The following is a 27,279-nucleotide window of genomic DNA, read 5'->3' on the forward strand; positions in this document are numbered from 1 at the left end:
AAGCCTCAGCTCCCTTCCTGTCTGTTCCTCGGCTTGTCCTAACTGAACATAAATCCCCAGAAAGGAGGGACTGTCACACGCTGCTTATGCCTTTGTCCCGAGACTAGAACTACAGCCGGGGGAGTGCATGTACTGTATTTATTAGCAACCAACCTGACAAGGGTGCTGAGACAATCCAATTTCAACAAAAGATGCTGGGACAGCTGGATGCCCAGGTGGAAGACAAGGAATGCCTAACACACACCATGAAAAGGAACCCATGATGGATCACAGACCTAATAGTTTGGGGCCAAAACCACTCAGCTCTTAAAAGAAAAGACAGGTGTAAATCCTCAGCACTTCGGAACAGGCAGTGGTTTATCAGACGTGACACCAAAAGCACAGGCAACAAAAGCAAACATAGATGAATTGGACGGCATGAAAATTAAACTTCTGTGCTGCAAGAGATACTGTAAAGAAGGCGAAAAGACAACTCGTCAAATGGGAGGGAGGAAACGTTTGCAAGTCACAGATCTTTTAGGGGACTGACTTGGCGATGGTATAAAGAATGCTTACACTTCATCAATAAAAAACCCAATTTAAAAATGGGCCAAGGATTTAAATAGATATTTCTCAAAACACAAACTGGCCAGTAAGTACATGAAAAGATGCTCAATGTACTAATAATGAGGAAAACACAAATCAAAGCCACAGTGAGCTACCATTCCACCCCCACCAGGACGGCTGTATTTTCAAAAAAAGACCAGGGGAAGTAGGTGACACAGCAGTCAGGTCACTGCTTGGAACAAACACAACCCACAGCTCAGTCCCTGGTTCAAGTCCTGCTACTCTGCTTTCAGTCTAGCTTCCTGCCAGTGTGCATCCTGGGAGGTAGCAGATGTTGGCTTTAGTTGAGTGACTGACATATGCAAGAGAGAGCCAGATCGAGTTCCAGGTTCTTGCAGCCTGGCCCAGCCCTGGCTAGTGTGAGGATTTGGGAAGTGAATCAGAGAATGGAAGACTTGCTTCTTTGTCCCTTCCTTTGAAATACATTTTAAAAAATTTTAATAAAGTATTGATACAACTGTGGAGAAATCAAAATCCTCATGCACTGTTGGTGGGAATGTAAAATGATACAGCCACTTTGGAAAATGTCTGGCAGTTCCTCAGAATTAGACCCAGTTACCCTCTGACCCAGCAACTCCACTCCTAAGCACACAGCCATGAGAAATGGACACCAGCCCATATAGAACTCGTACACCAATGTTCATAGAAGTGCACTTCATCAAAGCCAAAAAGAAGAAACAATACAAACGTCCACCAACTGATGACAAATAAACTGGAATATTATTCAGCAATAAAAAGACATGAAGGGAGACAGCACTGTGGTGCAGCAGGTTAAGCTACCAGCTGCTACATTGGCATCCCATACGAATGCTGGTTCAAGTCCTGGCCCCTCTGCTTCTGATCCAGCTCCCTGCTAATGTGCCTGGAAAGGCAGTGGAAGGGGGCCCAAACAGGGTCCCTGGCACCCATGCAGGAGATCCAGATGGAGTTCCAGGCTTCCAGCTTCTGCTGGAATTGTGGCTGTTTGGGGAATGAGCCAGGGGATGGAAGCTCTCTGTCTCTCTGTCACTCTGCCTTTCAAATCAATCTGTCTATGAAAACAGACAGGAAGAAGTGATATATATCACACAAAAGGTGAAACTTAACAGGATGCTAAGTATAACAACCACATCTCATACATGGTTCTACTTATAGGAAGCACCTAGAACAGGCGGAAAATGGACTGGCAGTGGGTGACGGAGGGCTGCAGGTTGTTCATGGCTGCTCATGGGTGCAGGGCTTCTTTCTGGAGTGATGAAAATGTCCTAAAATTAGAGAGAGTGATGGCTGTCCAGCCATGCGAACATACTAAAAAGCACTGAATTATACATTTAAATGGGTGAATTATATAATACGTGATTTATAGCTCAATAAAACTGTTGAAAAATCTCAAAGTGAAATACGCGCCAACTGGGATCTTCTAAAGCAGTGCTCAGGACTCTTAAGTTGGGTGCAGAGTTCAGTTTAGGGCCTCCACTTGGCAAAAGGCGAGTCCTCTCCCTCCTCATCCCTCTGTTGTTTGGAGAGCTCTGTGTCACTCGGCACAGCCGGTAGCATGCCAGGACTGCACCCAGAAGACTTGCCCCTTCTACTTTCTACATCTTAGGTTATTCCCCACCCCAATAAAGAGTATTACGGAGGCAGGCCTGAGTGTGAGCGTCTGAAGAATCTGTTCCTGTCCCAGTCTGCCCAGGTCCAAGCTGCACGACCCTGGGCAAATCACATCACCTCTTTGGCCTTCCATTTCCTCCTTTACAAACTCAAAAAGTCGGTTAAATGCCTCTCTGGTACAGCACTGTTCAGACCTGTATGGGGCAATTCTTTGTAAGTCTACCCAAGAGGAGGGATATTAAATTCCCTCATCCCATCCACCAGATGCCAATCACGTCTCCACCGGCCACCCCAACATCATGAAGCTCACCAGCATCACTGCTAAATGTCCCCTCTGTCCCCCACCTTCTCCCACCACTGTCAGTAGACCTCCAGGGGAACTCCTCTAGCTCCCAACATTCCTTGATGCCACCCACACTGTTTTCTCCTTGAATCGCTCTCTGTCTCCATAGAACTCTGATCACACTCTTTTTCCACCCTCCAGATCTTTTTACCAAGGACATAAATATCTTATGGAATCATCTGAATTGCACTACCAGACTGGGAGCAGAAGGGCTGACAGTGCAGAGAATCCACCGTGTGCAGCTTTTCCTCCAGTACTGACACTGCCCTTGCACCAGAGTGGAACCTCGGACCCTGGACACCTCAGCAGCCTGGCCTTTGTTCTGTCTGTCAAATGCCCGGCTGGGTGGGATCCAGGGCCCCGCACCACGCTGGCTCGGTTCCAGCTCAGCCGGAGTGTTCTGATGCTTTGGGTTTGTTCCAGTTGAGTGATCTGAAAACTTAAGGTATGGTTCAGATAGAAAATACATTGATGAAATACAATTAAGTCACAATGATGGTGGCCAAAGCGACAATGGCAAGCACCAAGATTAGTTTGGAATTCGGCAAATTAGTATAGTTCTTTTGAGTTTTTGCTTCATGTTTCACTTTGTATCTTAGCTTTAAATATAGTGTGTATTTAATATGACGTGAAGTCATATTTTAACACCCTCCGACTGTGAGAATTTTGCAATTCTAATGGAAAACACGCCATAAATTAATCTGAGGTGACTCATCTTTCCCAACTCTCTCAAAAAGTGTGGTAGTCCAGAATGGATCACTGATCCAGCAGATTTTTTTTTCCCTCCTTTTCCTTCCAGGTTCTACCTCACAGCGTCTGCTGTAAGACACCCCTTGCAATCTAAAGGCAAGAGTTTATTCTTAATAAAGTTGTTTGCTCAAACAAATCAAGATTTACATGTGGCTTTTGTGGCACAGTGACACCGGCAACCCACATGAGCATTGGTTCAAGTCCTGGCTGCTCCACCTCTGATCCAATTCCCTACTAATGCACCTGGGAATTCAGCAGAAGATGGCCCAACAGCTTAGGTGCCTGGTACCCATGTAGGAGACCCGGATGGAGTCCCAGCCTCCTGGCTTTGGCCTGGCCCCGCCCTGGCTTTTGCAGCCATTTGGAGAATTTGATCAGTGAATGGAAGATCTCCCTCTCTGTAACTGTGCCCTTTCAAAGGACTAAGAATAAATTTTAAAGAAAAAAAAGAAAGATTTGCATGTAACTTTTAAGCTGGTGCCAGCCTTCAGAAAGGGAGAGAACCACATGATGAGGGGGTCCCTCTTGTTCAATGCCTCCTACTACTGTGGTCTGGAAGTTGGCATGCATCCCCCAAAAGTCCATGTGCTGAAAACCTAATCCCTAAATGCGTGTGTTGGTGGTACTTGGAGGTGGTAACTGGCACTGTGGGAGGTGATCAGGATTAGATGAGGTCACAGGGTGGCGTCCCCACAGTGGCATCAACAGAGACCTAAGCCAGAAGAGACCTGAGCTAGCCCAGCTCCGTCCTACTGTGCGATGCCCTCTGCCATGCTGTGGCCCAGCACAGAACTCCCACCAGGTGCCAAACAGATGCTGACGTCACGCTCCTGGACTTCCCGACGCCGGGACCATGAGCCAAGTGGATTTCTCATCTTCATCATTTACGCTATAATGAATACAATTGATATTCGTCAGGAGCTACTGGGCACAGGTGTTTTCTATGTCCACCCCCCAACAGTTTTCACTGCAGGAATGAGATTCACCTCTGTTACTTATCCATAATAACAGTTCTCCAAGGATGTAACTGGAGGAGTTAGCAGGCAACTTAGAGAACAGAGGCCCTCCTGAGCAAGCCCCAGCCCTGCTTTCCTGGACGAGGGCCTGTTCCCGCCTCTGCTATATCTGAACGCTCACACTCTGGAATGTTCCTCTGGCGTTTCCATTTCTGTTAGGCCAGGAAGCGAGATGCCAGATGGCACCAACCCTGAGCCCTGGCTCCTTGCTGGTTGGCAGGAAGAAGCAAATGCTTGTCAGCTGTCAGAGACCCGGGTACTGTGGAGAATTCACCTGGTTCTTCTGCATTTGGTATTTCTCCAGAAAAGCAGCAGCTCAGGCTGGAAGCTGTCTCAGTCGCTGGTTGGATAGGAAATGCAGGGCAATGGAACCCACACCTAGGGGACCTGCTAAGGGGGCTGTGGCTGCTCTCATTCTCCTCCCAGCAATGTGGGCGGCAGGCCTGGACACCTTTGTGCTGGTGAGGCTCAGAGTGCAACGCCACAGAGCTACTGACGGGCAGGGCAGCCATCTGATTACCCCAAAGCCTGGGCTCTCGACGTGTTATGTCATGAATATGCTAACAGACTTGCTGTGGTTACAGAGAGGCCTCAGGAAATCAGCGTGCTCCTAAAATGTGCACCTGAAGCCGGATGGAATTTTAATAGCTTTCTTCACATCTTTCTCCTGTCTCCCTCACGTGCAGCACAGAGCTGGCCCCCGGGAAGGGTGGCTCCCTCGGGTTCCCACCTCAATCTGAGGACCTAGTGGATTAGGGACTCGGGCTCAGCTTGTCAGAATCACTGTACATGGCTTCTGTGGATGACACTTGAGGAGAGGAGGCACTGGGGCATCACTTGGGGAATGTGACTGTAGGGTGACCAGGAACAACTCTGTGCAACTGAGTCACAATACATCAGAGCCCAGCGGTCAGCAGCCTTCCTGGTCTGCACGTGCAACATCAGGAGTGAGGACCTCCGAGAGAGCTCAGGAACACAAGGGCTGCGCGAATGCTCTCCTGGGAAACAAGGGGTCCAGGGAAGGGCCAGAGCTGCCCCCTGGAGCGAGGGCTGATTTTCTAGATTGAGGTTGCAATGAGCTGCATAGCAAGTATAGCAAGTCATTCCCAGGTTGAAGGGCTTAAAGAGATAACATTTTATTCTCTCCTGGCTTCTAAGGGTTAGGGATTCTGGAAGAGAGTGGCAGCTCTGCTTTGTGGCTTCCCAGGCTGCTGCAGTCAGAGGCTGCAGATGGAACAGCAGTGGGACAAAGCTGCCAGGGGCTGCCCAGGCATCCATCCCTCTCTCTCTGCCCGTGGTCTTTCTGAGCAGACTAGCTTGGACTTCCTCCAAATAAGGCAGCCTCCGGGCACCACGTTTTCATGGAGACCAAAGCTTTCAAGAGTGTGTGCTCTAGGCAACAAGGAAGCACTGTGCAGCCCTCATAGCCCAGGTACTGGGGTCACATCACACTATAGGTCAACACAGTTCCAAGCGTTAGCCCCGTTTCCAGGAGAGGAGACCCAGGGGCCACCTCCGGACGGCAGGAGTATGGAGTCTGGAGATGCACTTTAAAACTGCCACGCTGAGGAGGCAAGCAAGATGAAGGCAACAGGACTGGAGACCGGACACGGAGCGCACTCTGTTCTCCCCGCAAATATAAGGCTCATTTCCAGAGGGCACCAGGCAGGCACTGGCAGGCCAAAACGAGAGAGAATCTATAAAAGGCTGTGGCCACGTGGGAGGCTGCCTGACCAACCAGCTAATGAGGATGAAACCTCTGCCGGTGGAGATGCTAACTGGCCCGAATCTGAGGCCCGAGGACCTGTGTGAACAAAGCGGAGCCCACGCCAGGCTCCTGTCACCTGAAGAATGACTGCGACCTTGACCACGCTCCACAGTCGAGATGAAAGCCCGGCTGTCGTGGTCAGGCAGGCTGGCGGCCGACGCGGCTGTGAAGGGAGACGGCAGCAGGTGAAGCGCCGCTGCCACCTGACATCTGCGGTGCGGGCAAGGGACAGCCACTGCTGGACGTGTCCCTGGCACTGACAGGCAGGTTTCTCCCTCCTGGCACCGTACAGCACTCCAGCTCTGGCCCAGGTCACTAAAGGCAACCGCAGGAGGAGAAGTGTGCGTTCGTTCTCAGGTTGTGGGAACAAACGCTAGTCTGACATAACAGCAATGGAAGCAAGAGAAAAAGAAAAAAAAAAAAAAAAAAAAAACTCCTACAGGGCATGCTCTGGGCAGGAACTGAGCTTTGGTCCAGTTCAAGAGTCTGTGGCAGAGACCAAGTCTAATGCATCCCTGTTACTCATCCCTTCCTCTTCGTGCATTTACGTAAGAGAAACTCCCGAGTTTCTGAGAGCCCACTTCTCAGCCTCCCTTGCAGCTAGGTGTGGCTTGTGCGTAAGTCCACGCCACTAGATCATGAGGACAAGCAATGTTTGCCACTTCCGGGGCCACACCCTTAAACACGCAGCTCCAAATCCTGGTCCTCCGCTTCTTCCTTCCGTCCTGATGACTGGGAAAGAATGGCCGAGGAGGGAGGAGCCCCCTGTTGGCCTCCACTGCTCATCTCTGGGGTCTTCCATGGGAGACTTCATCTCATTTAAACAATAACTTCCATCTTACCTTAGCCACTGTGCAATGGGAGCTGTTTGTCAGAACTGCTTCGCCTCTGTCCTAACACACACATGTGCCTGGATCACGTCACATCTTCCGCAGCAGAACCCAGCGTTGGGAAGAATCATAGAAGAAACCCTAGAAACTGGATCCTGAAGCTCTCCCAAGAGATTCACAAGGAGCCGTGTCTTCTGGATTTTCCCTATCTTGCCATTCCCGTCTCAATACCCATCTCCCACAACTCCAGCAATGACTGGATCTGATGATAACTCTGGATAATAACTTGCAACCCACTCACATCAGTTCAAACGAAAGGAAAAGTTTCCGCTTAGAACACAGGCGGTCTCACAGAAAGGCAGAGCCGTTTAGCCTCCCGGGATACAGGGAAGCCGTCAGCACAAAAACAAATACTCTCTCCATCTCTCTGTGGGTTGTCACCTCTGGCCTCGAGTACTCTCTGCTATGAATTCTTCTCAACTGTGGCCTCCCTGTGGCTGTGTCCCATCCCTGCTAAGGATGTGCGTGGCATCCCAAGGCTGACTCGGCTCTGAAATGTCTTTGTGTGGGAGACGCATTCTGATCTGCCATTGGGCAGCCCGTGAACTGACCGGCCTGGGCTCAGGTGCCCACTGATGGTCTGGTCAAGAGTGGTTGGGGTGGTTGAGAAGGGCCTTCGAGCGCAGACAGCTACCCCTGTCTGGAGGCCATGAGCAGAGCCCGTGGCCTGGAGCTTGCTCAGGCCACAGAAACACCACATATCTACTGTACCTCGGCACCCAGGATGCATGGGAACTGATCCATCATTTTAAACACAGGCTTCGTGTGACATTTCTCAAGATAGAAATGGCAAAAGGAGTTACAGTGTATTCCTGTTCTTCCTCTTTGTTCAAAAAATTAGCTTTTGGAGTGGAATGGAGCAGCTCCCTTGGAATTCCTGGGATATCTCAGTACCCGGTCATGTGCTCTGCCAATGGGAGAACCCGAGCAGCACACCCATGATGCAGGGTGCATGGTAAGGACGAGAACTCATGGCTCAAGAGAGTGACAGAGCAGACTGATGAGCTCCACAGAGAAACCAGGAGGGGCAAGAAATGGGTGCTTGGAGCGTTCAGGGGACATGGAGAGACCGGACCTATTTGCACCATAGAGCAGGCACTTTTCCACTTTTCACAGGCCACTAGACTGCCAGGCCATTACACTGAGGTCAAGAAAAGAAAGAGAATCTACTGGATTGCATGACCCAAGGAAGCTCTTCTAGCTACGCACTGGAGGCCAGAGGCAGGAATGTCCAGCCCACGTTTACCTACGCTTCCAAGCTACTGCCATCCAGGGGTTCTCACAGGATGTAGCCTTCCCCGGGGCTCATCCTGAAGGCGGGAGAGGAGACTCACTGATAATCAGAATTCCCACAGTGTGCAATGACACCAAGCCACTCCAATGAATTCCTTGCCTGGGGTGAACATGGCATTTCTCCTGTGTCTCCTCCTCTGGCTCCACCTTCCCATTGGAGCATTGGGGGGAGGGGGCTCAACCAGTCAGCCTCAATGTACCCAGACAGCCATCTCTCGCCCCTACACCCACGCATGCACGCAGTCTGCTGTGGCCTCGCAGAAGCTCTGTCTTTGAATATACCACTGCCTTTGGCTAGAGGCCCAGCCTCTTGTTCATTTCTGGGTCCTCTTTTACTTATCCTGAATGACTGGGCAGAGCTTTCATTTCTCTGAAGCCTCGCCACATCCCCCTAGGAAAAACCGTCATTCTGGCCGGTCTCACGCTCCCACGGCTGGCCGCTCACTGCTCTATTACAGCGTTTATCACACTGTAGAGTAATTAAGTGCAGGGTAATACGTTTTCGCCTTGCAAAAATGTCAGCAACTTTGATCTGATGTGGCTTTGCCCTTCTTCCAGTCCCTGGGTGGGGCTGCGTGATATTAGGCACTCCACAAGTGAGTATAAGGAATGAGTGTCAGGAACGGTCAAGAGTTCAAAGGGCATCGGTGGGGGTCTGAGAGCTGCGGGCCACAGGGTGGTCAGTCCACGGGCAGATACATGTCCCCTGCATAATCAAGTTTGCATGACACAGTGGTCCTGGGGCTCTGACAGCGTTCACAGCAGACTTGTGGACAGCCAGCCAATCCCACGCCTGGAGTCACAAGACTTGGTCCATCTGCCCTAGGAGGAGGAAGCTCTGCAGGTGTCCAGGCTACACTGTACCTTTCCGACGGAGGAGGGAGGGCAGGGACCAGCAGAAGGAAGAGGAGGAGGGAGGGGGCTGGCCAAGACAGCAATGGGGGATTCGGAAGACAGAGCTCGGCCGAAGACCACCAGGGGCCACCAGACCAGGAAGCAATTCTGGTCCTGCATGTAGAAGCCTTCTGATTTGCTTCTAAATGATGGCCACTTCAGACATCCTCACACGCCTGCTGCAGCAGTTAAAAAGGAAGCTTTGGGGATATAAACACTCAATTACTAGCAAGAAAACCCCACGGGGATAGAAAGGCAGCAATCAACCTCTCCCAACCTCCTTCTGTTTCTTCCAACAAAGTCAGCATTTCTGCTTTTCCCAGCCCAGCTGGGCTTTCAAACTCCTAAATTAAAAGTGGAAAAAAGGCTTCCCCGTTCCTCCTGTTAAACGGACCTCCAGCAGTTTTATTCTAAGTAGAGCTAAATGAACTCTTAAAGGCTGATGCTTCTTTCCCAAGGCCTCTGTACAGACGCCCTAACATCATGAGTTACACAGTCTGGGGTAAACACTGACCACCCACCAAATTCTAGGTTGTGGCATTTTCGCTTGGATCCCCGAAACCCAGACTTTTATTTTTTTCTTTCTAACACAGCTCTTTTCCACCCATACTTGAAAAACTAAACCGAAAACGGGCAATTTCTCTGATCACATGCCCTCCCCGAGTGCTTTAGAAACTGTCTTTGGCTGCTTGGTCACTTGGCTGCGGTTGGCGACAGAAAGCAAAGGTCTCTTCCAACACCATAAGCTCCTTTTATCCTCAATTACCCAGGCTCGTGGGAGGGCCTGGAGCAGCCAAGCAAAAAGCAAGCACAATTGGAAAACCACACAGCAGATCCTCCGGCTCCACAGAATTCACATCCCATGGTGACTCGCCCTGGGCTGTCCCCGTCCCTGCCACCCTCATCTGGTTTGTCGCCCAGTCTCTGTGATTCTGGCCTGGAACACTTCCTGCAGCTTCTCCCTATCTGTTCGCACTGTCACAGCCCTCACGTGTCCCACCCACACCTTTCCTCTGCTCATGGGAGCAAGTGCAAAATCCTTCATGTGGGTCCCTGGACCACCAATCACACGGGGCTGACCCTGCCCAGCTTCGGTCCTGGCCCTTCTCTCATTGTCCATGACAAAGGTTCTCTCTTTGACCAAATTCTGCTTGGGCTCCTTTTTTTTTTATTTGAAAGGCAGAGTTACAGAGTGGGGAGGGTGTCTTCCATCCGCTGGTTCACTCTCCAAATGGCTGCAATGGCTGGGGTTTGGCCGATTCAAAGCCAGGAACAACTTCTGGGTCTCCCATGCAGGTACAGGGACCCAAGCACTTGGGCCATCTGCTACTGCTTTCCTAGGCCATCAGCAGAGAGCTGGATTGGAAGTGGAGCAGCTGGGTCTTGAACCAGCACCCATATGGGATGCCAGTACTGCAGGCAGAGGCTTTACCAGCTACGCCACAGCGCTGGCAACTTGGGTTCTTCGGAAGTCTGTCCTCAGCTGGGCTCTGACATTTGGGCTTCTGTGTTCCTCTCTGCTGTATCTGATTCTAGCAAGAAGCCTGCTGGGGTTAGCTAGGATCCCACACCCTCTGCATCTACTTACCCCTTGCATCTGAGTAGGTCCTGCATCCTCTACTATCCATCCCCCAGGTGAGGTGTCTGGTCACCCTGGCCTGATGGATTTACCCAGAGTCCTCCAATCCCCCTCATACTATTCTGTTTTCTGTTTCTGTTGCTACACCTGGTTTGATTTAGCTCACTGTTTTGGAGGCTTACTGCCTGAGGTCGGGTGGCCCCACTGGCTTGGCCTCTGGTTAGGATTCCCTCCCTGAGCCTACCACGGGCTGCATCACACAGTGGGGGATGGTATCTTGGGGGGAGGGATCATAGGGCCAGATGGAGGCCAGAGCAAGAGCACTGAAGGGCCCGTCTTGCTCCTTTTTGCAACAACTTGCTCTAGCAAGAACTCAGGGTCCCATGGGAACTCAATCTCTTCTGAGTGCAGTGGCACTCACAACATGTCCTGCCCCTGGGCCCCACCTCTGCAGGGTTTCACCAACTCTGACATCGCCACACTATAGACTCGGCTTCCAACACAAACTCTGAGGACACATTCAAGCTGTATCCAAACCTCAGCACCCCTGATGTCTCCTCCCAGTCATTCTGCATCCATTGGCCCCCACCTGCTCCCTGGCTATGAACTCCCATTTGCCTCTGTGGCACGTGGAACTGAGTCCTGTTCTACACTAAGATCTCTCTCCTCTATTGCAATCACATTTCTGAATGTAATCTGTTTTTACTGCTTTCACTGCTGTCTGGCACTGGTTTATCTTTGACGTCACCCCCAGGCATCCACATGGCTTTTTAAGTTAATGCACACCTGTTTCTCGTCTCTGGATCTGCCTACCTGCTAGAAGGCTCCTCCTGCCACCACCCTCCCCTCTCCTGCCTTTAGCTCCTCCTGCCCTTCCGGTTTCAACTCCAGCATCACTCTCACCAGAAGCCTTTAGCATCTACACCTTAGGGTATCCCAGAGCATCCCTGTCAATCATGTCCAGAGCACCCTGCAATGCATTCTTCTCCCTGATGACCAGGGGCACCCATCAGAGCAGAGCCCACACTCATCCTGTCCCCATGACAGCCCTTCAGTTCTAAGGGGCACAGCTTGCTCACATTCTAACATTATGGAATTGGGATGCATCTTAAAATCCACGGTGTGTCATGGTTTAACGGTCGGCACTGCTCCTTTTATAGCGAAGCAAAATGATGGTGGATCTCCCACACGATGGCACCTTCAGCCTTAACACTGTCCCTGTGTCTCCTGGGATGGTTGTTAGGAACTATCAGCACTCAGTAAACACTTGTCTTTTTTTTTTTTTTTTTTGACAGGCAGAATGGACAGTGAGAGAGAGAGAGACAGAGAGAAAGTCTTCCTTTTGCCATTGGTTCACCCTCCAATGGCCGCCACGGCTGGCGCACTGCGCTGATCCCAAGGCAGGAGCCAGGTGCTTCTCCTGGTCTCTCATGGGGTGCAGGGCCCAAGCACTTGGGCCATCCTCCACTGCACTCCCGGGCCACAGCAGAGAGCTGGCCTGGAAGAGTGGCAACCGGGACAGAATCCGGCACCCCGACCGGGACTAGAGCCCGGTGTGCCGGCGCCGCAAAGTGGAGGATTAGCCTGTTGAGCCACGGCACCAGCCGTAAACACTTGTTAAATACATACAGGCACACAGACATTTCCTAAGAGTTCAATATCAGTCTGTTTTGGCTGCATAGTAAACATAACTTAAAATCTCAGTAAAAGGTAGGTGGTTTTCTCATGGTTTGCAGGTTGGCCTTGGTGGAGGATTATGGGCTGTGGGCTGGGTTCAGGTCTTTCCCATGAGCCACTACCTCTTCCTTGGATCAGTGGCTACTCAAGGTTATGTTCATCTCATCACACATCTCTGAAATGCAAGTGACACTTACAAGCCTCTGGTCTCACCTCTGCCAATCTTCCACTGATCCAACACAGCCCAGGGATACTTCCTCTGGCCACTCTACAGGTCACAGAGGACAGAGGGAGAGAGCAAAGATAGAAGCCAATATAGTGTGGACTCCATAGGGAAAGGACACTAAACACCAACAAATTGGAGCAGCCCCAGGTCACAAAGTAATGGCTTGAAATGGGAACCCTTCTCCCAGTAGCCATAAGGATCCTCGTCCTTAGCTCCCCAACGGCCAGGTTTTATTTGAGGTGTGTACTGGGGAGAACGGCACAAAAGCAACCCCTGTCCCTACTTCTGTCTTCTGTCAGTTATGTACTTACTCGGAGCCCAGCCTCTAGCAGTTCACCCGGGTTGGTCACTGCCTGGAGTGGCTGGGGTATTAGAACTGGACGGTTAGGGACCCAGGGGCAACCACCTGCCACAAGAGAAAGCAGAGGTGGGGGTGCACTTGGCTATGGTGCTCAGGGAACTTGGAGGGGATCTGACTCCACTGACGCCAGCTCCAAGGCTGTGCTGGGAAGAGAGCCGAGGACGCCTGGGCACTGGGTACAGACAATGAACATCTGGAAACACAGGCTGAGAGGGGCCCGACCAGCCCAGCCTGCCTCCACCAGCACTCACACGGCACGGGCCCAGCACCTCTCACACCAGCAGGATTCTTTCCGGGGTTATGATTCCCAAGGGCATCAAACCCCAACCCCGTCACATCCTCTGCTGGTCCTCATTCCCCTTGGCTCTCCCAGCGCAGTTTCACACCCCCGGGGTTGTTTATTTCCCCTGCCTGGGGGCACTTCTCAGGGACTGCTTTACTCCCCGAGGGCTGCTGGAACAAAGCACCATGACTAGGGCTTATACTGCAGCCATCTACGTCTCATAGTTGTGGAGGCTGCAAGTCCAAGATCAAGGTGCCTGCTGGGTGGTTCCTCCTGTGAGGGGCAGCTGTTCTATGCCTCCCTCCAGGCCCCTGGTGGTCCACCGGTCATCCAGGAAGGTCCTTGGCTCCTACATGCATGATCCTCCTCTACACTCACAGCTGTGAACCTGCGACCTCCCTGTGCCTGTGTCTGTGTGTGAACTCCCCTGTTATAAGGACCCACTCCAGTGTGACCTCATCTGAACTAGTGACATCTGCAACACTCATATTATTTTAAAATTTTTAAAATATTTATTTATTTATTTGAAATGCAGAGTAATAGAGGGAGGGAAAGAAAGAAAGAGAGGGTAAGAGAGGGAGGGAGGGAGAGAAAGAAAGAGAGAGAGATCCTCCATCTGCTGGTCCACTCCCCAAATGGCTGCAATGGTCAGGGCTGGGCATAGTGAAAGCCAGGAGCCAGAAGCTTTGCCCATGTGGTTGCAAGGGTCCAAGGACTTGGGCCACATTCCGCTGCTTTCCCAGGTGCACTAGCAGGGAGCTGGATTGGAAGTGGAGCACCGACACAAATCAGCGCCCGTACGGGATGCTGGCAATCGCAGGTGGCAGCTTTACCTGCTGTGCCCCAATGCCAGCCCTTCAACAACCATATTTCTAAGTAAGGTCCCATTCTGAAGCAGTGAGCTTCAAGATGTCAACACATGAACGGGGGGCTGGGAGAAGAGCCCAGTTCAAAAAGGCAGCACAGAGGGCTGGCCTGGGGAGGCAGCCCACAACCTGCCTACCGCACACTCTCTCCCAAACTAAGTAAGTCTCTCTTTCCAACTGGACAAAGCCACCCCTGCTGGCTCCTGGTGAGGTGCCAAACCTCAGAGCCAGCTTCCCAACCTCTCCTGAAGCCTTATCACCAGGACACAGCAAGCAGGATGAAAAGACTGCGCCCTAGCTGCCAAACACTCAATTCACTCTCCTGGCATCAGTGGCTGCTTCCCAGTGTCCCAGCGTCCCTCAGGAGGTGGGCAGGGGAACAGCATGTCCTTCTTCTTTCCTGAAACGAGCCCTTGAGCACAAAGAGAGGCACACAAGCTGTCTTGGTGCTAAGCCTCCCCCAGCAGCTCCGAGCCCAAAGGGCTGCACTGAACAAACGCTTGCAGCTCCTCAACCTGGCTCCGTGTCACCAGGCGGCAGTGTCACAGGGTGACAAGCATGTCCGTCTGCACATCACATGGCCTACGCTTCCATCCTGGCTCTGCCACTTGCTGGCTGTGTGGATCTGGCCAGGGAACAATGTCTGTGCTCTCAGTTTTGTGCATCCAGACAATGGGGGGTGCTCAGCGTGCCTACTCTTGGGGCAGGGGTTGCTCTGTGAACAGGAAAACACAAGCAGAGCAGTGAATGGCAGCCGGCTCGGGCTGCCCATGTCTGCTCGCTCACAAACCCCCGCAGGGTTTGCTTCCACAGTTCTGACCCAGCACCACAGCCAGCATCATCGGAAACTATCAGAGACCACAGCAACGAGAATTGGGCCCACAGAGAGGTGTTGCTAATGCTGCACAGTGGACTCCCCCTAAACTCTGAGGCCTAGAACACAAACACTATCTTGGGATTTCTGTGGGTCAGAGCTCCAGAAAAAGCTGTTTCTTTCAAGGCTGCAATGGGGGTGGGGCCAGGGCTGAAGGCTGGGCTCCACCAACAGAGCTCAGCTCCTCACTGGCTTTGCTCAGTTCTTTAGCACACGGGTATCTGCAAGAGGGCAGCTCACAACGTGGCAGCTGGCTTCCCCCTCTGCGAGAGCAAGACGGACCGTAAGTGAGAGTGCGCGAGAATCTTTCTGTAAGCCAGTCTCAGAACACACATCACCACTCTCGTTGGAGCGCCTTGCTGAAAAGCAGGGCGTGATTTGTTACCGTGTTCAGAGCAGCATTACTTACAAGAGTGTCCTCTCCTCTGAAATACCACGGATAAGCCAAATGGGGTCCACCCAGACAATGGAATATCATTCCGTCTTCAAAAGGAAGGAAGTTCTGAGACATGCTACAACAAGGAAAAACCTCGAAGGCCTGCGAAGTGAAATCGGCAGTCACAAAAGGACAGACACTGGATGATTCCACTTATATGAGGCACTTAGAGTTATCCAGTTAATAGAGACAGAAAGCCAAGGGCTAGCGAGCGGGCCTAACAGAGTTGTTTAATGGGGACAGAGTTTCAGGTCTGCAGACTGAAAAAGTCCTCGAGACTGGTGGCACAACCCTGCACATATACTTAACACTATTGAATTATACACTTAAATACAGAGAAGATGGTAAATTTTATGTTACTTGTATTTGCCACACAAGTGCAAATCACAAGGTCCAGACCACATTCAGAGGGTACAACGCCCAGATGACTGGAGGCCACATCCGCCCACACCTGCACCTGCTAACCTCTCAGAGATGCCTCTCCCAGGACAGCGCCCGAGCAACATCAAAGCCACCGCAAACCTGTCCCAGAGCTCCTGCTTCTGGAATTCTCTTACAAGCAAGTTATATTTCTAATCAATGAGGTTTCCATTAACATTCAGTTCCACCACAGCATTCCTGGGTTTCTGACACCTCCCATTACGGGATACAAAGATGCAGTACTGACTACCCTGACAGGGTCCCAGCCCCTCTCCCCACTCCTTACAGGGTGGGCTGCTGGTTTTAGAGGCCAAAGACATGGAGGGGACTGAATCCTGGACAGAGGAGTAGGTGGGAAGTGGCTAATATCCTAAAGTAGAGACTCCACTTTTTCACACCCTAATCAAACTAGAAGTGAAGTGCTTTGAGCATCGTATTTCCTGTGTTGGGACTAGCATTCTGCACCCATCGAAATAAAGATTATAAAGTATAATTTTCTTTTCCCACATCATCAGAGGGCAAAGAAGCATCTGTCGTGGGCTGGAGGCCCAGCCTAAGCAGGAAGGACTTATTCTGACTCGATGAGCACCTGGGCAGAGCCCCTGGTGCAGGATGAAGCTTGGTCAACACAGGGTCACCATCCCTAAGAGGACAGTGGCAAACCCTGCGTGGCAACAGGCAACATTCTGCCTGCTCAAGACGCCTCTAGAAGTCTACAGAGGGTCATGCCTGGAGCTCTGTCTCTCAAACCCAGGGCAGGTCTGCTTTCCCCACAGCAGGGTTGCACTGGTGATCCTTTGTACAAACAGAAAAATCAGCAAGCGGCCTGCAGTCAGAGGATACGTGTATGAGGCAAGCATACCCTTCAATACTGCAGGCGCAGCGAGAACAGGGAGATGCCCCCCGCTTTCAAGCAATGCAGAATCTCGGACTGGCACAGATGCTGGCTGCAAGTCCGTAACACCCACCAGGTGCTTCCACCAGCTCGGGCTTCGCCGTGCAGTAGACTCACCTGGGGGTGGGGAGGGTCCACCCTGGGTCCACCCTCAGCAGCTGAGTCCCTTGGTCTGGCATGGGGCCTGAGCGTGTGCATTTCCAAAGAGTTCCCCGATGATGCTGATGGACTGTGGATGCCACTGTGAGGACCCCTGGGCCAGAGAGGGCCCTAGAAGAGGACTGCCTAGGCAAGGACAAGCAGAAGGTCATTCTGCTCCACACTCACCTCACAGGGTGCTCTCTGCACAAACCCCGGCTAAGTGTCTGCTGACACACATTCAGTCTTTTCTATGGGTGCCAGCCATTCCGATCTGGATTGATCACAATCCTTGGTTTGTGGCCTGCTCTCACTATTCATGGAAGCATAACCCAGTGATGGATTCCTCCATTCATTTTTAAAAGCACTATAAACACAAATGAAAATAAAAGCTAGGACCCTGAAAACAACCTACATCTAAATACATCACACTTACCCCGTTTATTTTACCTCTCAACACAGGAGTCCACCTGTTACTCAGTTTACTAACATTTTCTTTCTTCTTGCTTTAAATTCTCTTCCATAAACTGTGCTATAATCCTATTAAATAATACTCAAAACAAACGAACTCCACTGCCAAACAATAATACGGGTGATTCATGGCAATAAGGTATTAAGTGAAAAGAGTAAAGATTACCTATAGATGACATCAGTTCTTTGGGGTGACTTAAAATAGATGCACATTTCACAATCTTTGTACTTTTTTCCTAATCACCAAAGAAACATGCTTACTGAGGACGAGTCAACAGCAAAGACTGGCTCCCAGTTGGTTTCAACAGGGCCCTCCGTCCTCCCAGGTCCCCTCACAGAGCTCACCTTCCTCTAACCCCAGCTGCATCCTTCAGTCTCCATTAAAAAGGCTCCCAAATCAAGAGCCAGAGAGGAGCAGGCAATCCACAATACAACAAACAAACAGGAGGGGGAAATGTTAACTCTGCTCCTAACCACAGAGATGCACATCGAAGCCCTTGAGGAGGCTAAGATTCCACAGCTACCAGATTTGCAGTAACAGAAGGAAGGGCAGTGAGTGTCTGTGACAGGACAGTGAAACTGACAGGTGCAGACAATGACAGCAACCATAGGAACTCAAAAACACCCAGAAGACAAACATTCCAACAGCAGTCTCAGACCTCGCAGGCGCTCTCTGCGGATTTATCCTGAGGCACAGTCAACGGGGACAAATGACCTGACCTCCCAACAATGCGATGGACTTGGCCAGGATATGGTACGGCCAGGGGCAAAGATGGCTTTGAAGAGGAAACATATTCTCCATATGTCATGCACGAATACCACCAAATACAAAATGCTAGGCGTGCTGTCGTTAGACCCAGGCCAAGTGCAAAAATGAACAGAGCTGTTCTGTTCGGAGGAGGACACGGTGTTGCTTTCTCCCTTTCACATTTCCTTCAGTGCTACTGCGTGATTATTTTTTTAGAGCGTCGGAGGCTCCTACCTTGAGAACTTTCACAGCTTTCCTCGTCGCTGTTGTCTTGACAGTTATTCTGCCCATCGCAAATGAAGCTCTTGTCGATGCACAGGCCGTTCTTGCAGTGGTAGCGGGCGGTGGAGCAGAGCAGGGGGTTAGCAGCTGTGAAGGGAAAACAGAGCGGATCACAGGGAGGCCTGGGTGGCACCCTGGGGACCCCAGACCCCCCTCCAACCATGGGCGTGCCCTGTGCAGGAAGCAGTGAACACATCCTCTAAGCTGGCAGACTCCGTGCTCATCCAGGGAGGCTGGACAGCCTGGACAGGACAAGCCTTACTCTGGTGTCCTGTAACCACACCAAGGTACCCAGAGGTCAATGCCATGCTCAAACAGTCAACCCTGAGACTGGCCAGCAGCCACCACGGGGGTCAGGGGCAAACCTGACTCCTATAGACTCTCTCCTGAGAGACCCGAGAGTGGGATGGTTGGTAGCACAGGAGACACACAGAAAAATACAAAGCCACAAGGAGCAGCTGGATCAGAGGCCCATGAACCTGAGCCATCAAGGAAGTGCTGCAAGATCAGATTGGCCCAAGGACTCTGTAGGATCCTTACAGCTCCCTGACTATGGACCAGCCTTTTAATGCCTCACTTATTCTCCACGACTCACCAAGGTAAACTCAGTAGTCTCCATTTCTTGCCTGTAATCAAAATGGACCATGGACCCAGCTGGCTCGGAACTGTTCCCTGAGCCTTCCTGCTCTAGGCATTTGCAGGACCTCACAGGAAATGGCAGACCTGGGCCCTTCAGTCAAGGAGAAGGGAGGCGACTGTCTAGAGAAAGAAGCCAGTGCATAAAGGCTTAGCAACACATAAGCGAATCTGTACAGGAAATCAGTAGCCCTACAGAGCAATATCCCCAGCTTCCCCTTTCTGGCAGTGCCATGCAACAAGGCTCACTCCACTGTTCTGTCTTCAACAAATTAAGCAATCAAGTAGAAATGACTCCAATCTGGGCTCTGCCATGCACTTGCTGTGCAATCTCACACAAACTACCTCTCTGCTCCAAGCCTCAGTTGCTTTATCTGTGGACAGGACCAGCGATGATGGTTTGCCAGGTCCAGGGCAAACGGAGAACGTGGGGCCACTGTTCAAACATTATGAAAACAGTCAAGGAGGCAAAGGCAGAGCCCAAAGCCAAGCGTGGTGCCCCTGGAAGCAGAGCACTGGTCCTGGACCACGGTGGGAATTTACAGAGCCAGGAAGCTGACCCTGCTTCTTACAGCACACGCACCTGAGCGGCAAATGAGCTGGCAGTGCCAAGTCTGACAAGCAGCAGAGGTTCAGGGAAGGTGCCACCCCCACCCCTACTTCTGTGTGTCTCAGATCCATGCGATGGGACCCTCTCACAAAGAAGCAATATTGGCAATGATGAAGAGGGGTCATCCTGGATCTTGAGTAATGAGTTGGGCCTGTACCTGCCCTGATGTGGGGGTACAGCCTGGACGCCAGGCTCAGCACAGCAGATTGCTCTGGGGTTAGGAGCAGGTCAACCCAATTGATCTTCTCAGTAAGCTCCACTGAGCTATTAAGATGCACGGGGAGCCTGGCTACAAGGATTTGTTAAAAACCCACAGGACTATGTGAACCCAAAGGCTTTTCTTCTTTTTCTTATTGAACTCAGAAAGTTTGATTTGAAACTTTCCAAGGAAGGTACACAGTTGCAGAGTCAGAGCTCTGTTCTGAGGACGATGGGCCAGTCTCAAAGTCCAGGCAAAGAAGTCCGGCCTGAAAATGGAAGTTTTAATTATTTAAACCACTGTGGGCCAGAGAGCAGTGCAACTTCATTAAAGTGAAACCAAGGTCTGGCTTCAGCCAAAACCAGAATGGGGAAGCCAGAAACCACAAATCACAAAGGCTCTTCATCTGAGGCAGTCCTCCAAATCCTCCCGTCCATTGGCATCCCACCATGGCGGCCTTCTGCATCCCTGGGGCCTCGTGGGTCACGTTTATGCCTCTAAAGCTTCAGTGACAATCAGCTCACACAAACCCAGCCTCGGAAAGGCATTCGAATTGCTCCAATACGAGGCAGACTCAGGCTTAGGGGAGCACCCTTGTGGGCGAGGCCAAGCTGAATCCCCCTTGCTGGGGCCACTGTCAGCAACTCACCTGTCACCCAGTCGTAGCTTCTTCCAACCTCACAAACTTTCCCAAGGCAAAGTCCTGTGCGTGTGCTCCTCTGTCTGTATCGATGCATACTACACATACTCATGGGTGTGTAGATAAGTGTGCAGGTTTAGAAGCCACACCACAGGACGGTTCTAATGCACAGAATTAAAATGACCGATAGCCAGAATATGCAAAGAACACTTGCAAATCAAAAAGAAAAGAGCAACTCAAAAGAAGCCTTTACAAATGATGTAATCAGGCACGTCATGTAACAGGAATGGTTGTCAACAAAAACATGAAAAACTGTATCGTCACTGGCAATGACGTGACACGTGATATGCATCAGAGCTGCCAAACTTACGGTCCAAATGACCAAGGGGCCGGTGCTGTGGTGTAATGTAATGAGTAAAGCCATGGCCTCAGATGTCAGCATCCCATTTGGGCACTGGTTCATGTCCTGGCTATTTGTTCCACTTCCTATCCAGCACCCTGTTGATGTGCCTGGGAAAGCAGTGACAGATGGCTCAATGCTTTGACCCCAGCATCCACATGGGAGCCCCGGATAAAGTTCCTGGCTTTGGCCTAGCCTAGCTCTTGCTATTGCAGCCATCTGGGGGAAGATTTCTTTCTCTGTCTCTCTCTAATTCTGACTAAATAAATCTTAAAAAAAAAAAAAAAAAAAGGAATAAAACCCCAGGCTGTTGGCAGAGATGTGGAGTGAGAAGAAGTCTTACAGACTCCAAGTGGGAGTGCAAATTGGAAGGCCCGCTTTGGAGCCCAATTTAACGATATCTAGTAAACTTTAAGGTGCACATAACCTACAGTCTGGTAATTTCACTTCCTGTTATATTCTTCAGAAACTCTTTAACAAAAATGTTCAGTGAAGTCACTACTGGGAAAGTAAAAAAATAAAATCAAAAATTAGAGATGAGGCAGGCATTTGGCACACTGGATAAGATTCCATTCGGGAGGCCCACACCCCATTACCAGAGTGCCTGGTTAGAGTCCTGTACCACTTCCAATTCCAGCTTCCTGCTAATGCGCACCCTGGGAGGCAGTGGAGGGTGGCCCAAGTACTTGGGTCCCTGCCTCCCACATGGGAGATCTGGGGTGGGTCCTAGGGCCCTTGCTTTGACCTATCCTAGCCCTAGTTGTTATAGGCATTTGGAGAGTGAACCAGTGGATGGATGATATTTTTTGTCCACCTCTGTATCTCAAATAATAAACAAACATAAAAATGAATAAAAAATATATTTTTTAAAATGTCAGAAATGACCCAAAGGTTAACCTATAAGAAAACATATATACAAGGCTGTATACTATCACAATGGGATACTCTAAGCTTGGTTAACTTCTGTAAGGAACTAGATTTTGCTAGGCATTTGGGTCTTTGTTGTAAGGAATGGTTATTGCAATGCAAAACAGCCATAAACAGCTCATCGATGAAGGGTGTGACTATGTTCTAATAAAACTTTATTTACAAGAACAGGCAGCAGGCAAAATCTAAGTCACAGGCCACCCTGTGTTAACCACTGGTGTCCAGCAGTAAAAAATGACCAAGATGGTGTCAAGATGCACAGGTTTCACAAATATAATAGTGAGAAGTACTGGTCATTTTTTACTGATTTATCTATATTCTATAAGGTCCAAATTTAGTATTCAATTTAAAAATATTTATTTATTTATTTATTTGATCAGCAGAGTGATAGACTAATATGGAGAGAGACAAAGAGATCTCCATGTGCTGGTTCACTCCCAAGATGGCCACAACGTCAGGGTTGGGGCAGGCCAAAGCCAGGAGCATGGAACTCCCTGCAGGTCTCCCACATGGGTGATGGGGAACCAAGCACTTCGGCCATCCTCATCTGCACCCCCAAGCACATCAACTGGGAGATGGATAGGAAATAGAGAAGCTAGGATACAAGTTGGCACTCTGATATGAGATGGCAGCATGGTAAGTGGTGACTTAACCTCCTGTGCCACAATGCTACCCCTCCCCCAAATGTAGCAACCTATCATAAAAACTGACGATAGTAGGTCTGGTCCCACAGCAAACCTACTGAATCTTATACTCAGTTTTCGCAAGGGGCCTCAGTGATTCATGTGCAATTTACAGTGTGTGGCTACCCTTGTCTACAATTTAATACATTCAGGGCTATATTTCTTTTTTCTTTTTCTTTTTTTATTTTTGATAGGCAGAGTGGACAGTGAGAGAGAAAGAGACAGAGAGAAAGGTCTTCCTTTGCCGTTGGTTCACCCTCCAATGGCCGCCGCGGTAGGTGCGCTGCAGCTGGCGCACCGCGCTGATCCAATGGTAGGAGCCAGGTGCTTCTCCTGGTCTCCCATGCGGGTGCAGGGCCCAAGGACTTGGGCCATCCTCCACTGCACTCCCTGGCCACAGCAAAGAGCTGGCCTGGAAGAGGGGCAACCGGGACAGGATCAGTGCCTTGACCGGGTCTAGAATCTGGTGTGCCAGCGCCGCAAGGCAGAGGATTAGCCTGTTGAGCCACAGCGCCGGCCTCAGGGCTATATTTCTATTCTTTCAGAGAAGACAATGAAAGCTGTGCACCCTAGAAAAAGTTCACAAACCATTTCAAGTCCATTTAAGACTCTTATATGGTCTGTGCCCTTGAGGTTATGAACCCAGGGACTTATTGCCAGGCCAAGCAAGGGATGCAAATGTTCTAAAATTAGATTGTAGTGATAGTTAAATATTCTGTGAATGCAGCAAGTGGATTATACACTTCAAAGTGTTGAAGTACATGATATATTTCATTACATCTATTATTTTTTTAACTCAGAATATGGTTCTAAGAGGCATTGTTTTTCCTTATTTTTAAATCTTCCTGTGGTGTTCCAATGGACAGCTCAAGGGAGAGTTGCAAAGACTTCAGGTTTTAGAGTCAGAAAGTCCTTAGTTAAAAATCTAGCATTTGGGCCGGTGCCGTGGCTCAACAGGCTAATCCTCTGCCTTGCGGCGCTGGCACACTGGGTTCTAGTCCCGGTCGGGGCACCAGATTCTGTCCCGGTTGCCCCTCTTCCAGGCCAGCTCTCTGCTGTGGCCCGGGAGTGCAGTAGAGGATGGCCCAAGTCTTTGGGCCCTGCACCCGCATGGGAGACCAGGATAAGCACCTGGCTTCTGCCATCAGATCAGCGCGCTGCGCTGGCCTCAGCGCACTGGCTGCGGCGGCCATTGGAGGGTGAACCAACGGCCAAAGGAAGACCTTTTTCTCTGTCTCTCTCTCTCTCACTGTCCACTCTGCCTGTCAAAAGTTAAAAAAAAAAAAAAAATCTAGCATTGAGGATAGCGACACGGTGTAGCAGGTGAAGCCACTGCTTACAATGTCAATATCCCATATGGGTGCCAGTTCATGTCCTTGGCTGCTCCACTTCCAGTCCAGCTTCCTGTCAATTGCCTGGGAAAAGCCTTAGAGGATGGCCCAAGCTATCTACATTCTTTTATAGGAAGCTACCCATGCAAAAGAATGCCACTTATTACTGAAGGATACAGAAATAAATACCGAAAGAATAGAAATGTGCATGGGAATAAATGGCCCCAAGTTCAGGACAGTGGATACTTCCAGAGAGAATGGAGGAGGGTCGCACCTGGGAGGGGTACAGTAGAGACTTCTAATCACATCTGATGACATTTCGCTATTTTAAAAGATGAAACAAGTAAGGCATTGTGGCCATGTGTTTTTCTAAAAACCAGAGCGTTGGGAGCGTAGGTGCTCACTTCACTCGACTTTTCCTTTGCAGTGTGTCTGAAAATGTTCACTGCCAGACTGCAGTCATGCCTGGCAGAGATGCTTCGGTGAGTACTTGCCTTCCTACTCCTTTCCTCTCCCACCACACACCCACTGGGGCCCACTGACCACCCTGGAAAATCATTTCTTATCTATTCCAAAACAGCTGCAGGAGAGGATTTTGAATTTCAACACAAAGATAATGTCTGAGGTGATGGGGATGCTGCTAATTACCCTGCCTGATTTGATCATTACACAATGTACACAGGCACTAAATACCATGCCGGGACATCTGGCGCGGAGGTTAAGATGCCGCTTGGATCTCCCGCATCCCATATCAGAGTGCCTGGGACGAAGTTCCAGCTCCCCAAAAACCAGCTTCCTGCTGATCTGCACCGCGGCAGGCAGTGGTGATGGCTCAAGTACGTGGGTTCCTGCCACTCACATGAGAGACCCAGATGGAGTTCCAGGCTCTTGGCTTTGACTTGGCCCAGCCCTGGCTGTTGCAGGCATTTAGGGAGTGAACCAATGGATGGGATATCTATCTCTAGCTGTCTGTCCTTCACTGTACCTTTCAACAAAAGAAATTTTCTGAAAAGAAATAGCATGGCTTTCCTCATAGATGTGTCCAATTATTACATGTCAACTAGAAACGAGTTAAAGAAACAACACCTTCACACTCAGGTGCACAACAGCTCAAAGACACACACACACACACACTTACTTGTAAACAGCCACTTCCAGCTTTGCTCCTTTTCAATGACTCCTTAAAAAATGCCAAGCAAGGCAGAGGAACAGATGGAGAAAATGGCAGAAAACGCACCCGAAACCCAGCAGCGGCAAATATACAAAGGCACGGTGTTCCTGCCTGGAAAGAGCCACGAGTTCCCCTGGGACGGGCCCTCACTGCCTGCGGGTCTATGCTTCCATTTACGCACATTCCAATGAACTCTGACCTACAGTGCCCAAGGACAAAGCAAATATGAAGGGAGGGGGTAGACCACTCGCCACCCTGGGAAAAGGCTGGCAGCCAGAAATAAAGGCCAACAACTATGGGATGGGACAGGAGAGCTACAAAAACAACCGCAGGAGTTCCAACAGCATAGGGACCAAACAGGGTCCAAAAAGACTAGAAGGTTCTACAAAGGAAACACAAGCAACCATGTATGGCAGCCCAGTCTAAAGATCAAGTTTCTAAGGCTGCACCTGGGCTGTCCCCAAAAATGGTCAATGCTGCTGTAGCCAAGACACAAAACATCGCGAGACTCCTGGCAGTGACATACACGCTTGGGCATGAGGCCGATTCTTTCACTACCCCTGGAGACCCCCAGCCAGCTCAAGTCTGCTTGCGTGACTTCCAGGGCCTTTGCTGCTAAGTCCTGGGCTCCACCAGGTCTCAGAGCACATATGACAAGGCAGAGGACACTGTGAGTGTGGGGCACACAGGGCTCAGGTCCTAGGGGTTTCCCAGCCCAGAACCCTGAGGACTGCTCAACAAACAGCTCATACTGCACATGCGTCAGGATGCTCTGTCCCAGTGTCTGGTAGTGCTCCACGGTCCCCACACACCTGTGTGTACTTTCTCCCTGCCAGGACTTCCCAGGCCCTGGGAACTGCATTGCTTGGCTCAGTTCCCCAGGAGATGAGCACTGTGTTTTCCTGCATTGATTGTGCCGAGGGTGCAGGAAACCGTCTGCACAGTGAACGGCAGAAGCCCAGCCGCAGGCTGAGAAGCTCTCTGGTTATCACCCCTGGAAGTCCGGGCTCCCAGAGAGCTGCTTCCCAGCCCCCGACACTCAGGAAGGAGAGCTGGGCTCTCCAAGTTCTCCAAGGGAACTGCTCAGTGGGCCATTAAACCGGAGGCGTCCATTTCAGCCACATCTAAAGGAGACGGCCAGGGGAACGCTGCGGTCACCCAGCGGCCAACTGACCGGCTTCCAGACAGGAAATGAGGCAGCCTGTCTGCGCGGGACTTCGGGAATGTTTGCTTTCATTCCTTCAAAGTCTGTGACGCCGCCCCTCTCCCACCTCAAAGGGCCCTTGATGAAACACAAGCACGAGGGACTCCTTGTCGCCAGCCCCCACAATTCCCACCTGCTCCTCTGTCCTGCGGTGGCCCCGCTTTCCGCTTTCCAACCTCATGGCCTCCAGTGGGGGGCTTGGCTTCCCAGCCTGTTTCCCTGGAAACCAGGCAGCTGGGGAGGGGTGGAGCTGCACCAAGCCCTCCTCTTTCCAGAGCGGAGAGTGCCTGGCCCCAAGAAACCTGAGCCCACTGAGTGACCTCAGGGGACCATCCCAGCCACGAACAGCTCCCTCTGGGGCTTGGAAAGGCTGCCACCTGACCTTGGTTTGTCTGTGGCAGCCCCAAGCTCTTCTGTCCCTGTCAAAGTCTGCTCGGCAGGACCTGGCCCAGCATCGGTGCCACCACGGCCTGGCACAGCAGCCCTGCACCCACCAGAACAGAGCAAGGCCTGTGTGCAGCCGTGTTCTGGAGCTCAGATCTCTTTTCGTTGTCTGCAGGAGGCAAAGGCTGCCCCTCCGAGCAAGCCGGTGAGACACAACTGTGCTCCACTCACCTGCCTTTGCCCTACTTCCAAAGACTCAGGTGATTTTAAAATTCAGTCACCACAGGCCTTTTGTAGAAGTCGGAATCACTGCTCCTGACTGCTGCTGCTTCCTGGGCATGGCTATCCCCTGTCCAACACCTAAATCTGTCACTGCCAGGGAACAAGTCCAATTTCAGTGCTTCAATCACCACCCATCTGTGGACGTCTCCCCAAACTTTCCCTCCAACAATAAGCACCTTTCTCCAGACGCTGCCTGGACTCCACTGTCAGAAAGTTCCAGACCTCAAACACTTGCTTGTCCACCTTGCTCCCTAACTACTCCTCTTTGTAGTCCCACTTCTGACAAAGGTGCCTCCACGCCCCAGCACACCAGGCGTCAGCTCTCATGGATGTTCCCCTATCCGCACCTGCACCTGCTCGGTATTAACTGCCCCTCCCTGGGTATTAATACAGCCCCAAGATATTA

At 50.8% G+C, this 27,279-nt stretch overlaps 1 protein-coding gene across 2 annotated transcripts in view; it reads right to left on the bottom strand.

Moving 5' to 3' along the window:
* Window positions 1-27,279, bottom strand: part of LDLRAD3 (low density lipoprotein receptor class A domain containing 3) — a 251,411-nt gene that overhangs the window by 94,418 nt on the left and 129,714 nt on the right. For both annotated transcript variants that reach the window (XR_009866368.1, XM_062196301.1), the window contains exon 4: window positions 18,359-18,493. Coding sequence is in view for 1 of the 2 variants with exons in the window: in XM_062196301.1 (XP_062052285.1) it covers window positions 18,359-18,493 (135 nt within the window). In the remaining variant the exon portion in view is untranslated. The remainder of the gene's footprint in view (window positions 1-18,358; window positions 18,494-27,279) is intronic.

The sequence above is a fragment of the Lepus europaeus genome, chromosome 7 (assembly GCF_033115175.1).
Source record: "Lepus europaeus isolate LE1 chromosome 7, mLepTim1.pri, whole genome shotgun sequence".
NCBI lineage: Eukaryota > Metazoa > Chordata > Mammalia > Lagomorpha > Leporidae > Lepus > Lepus europaeus.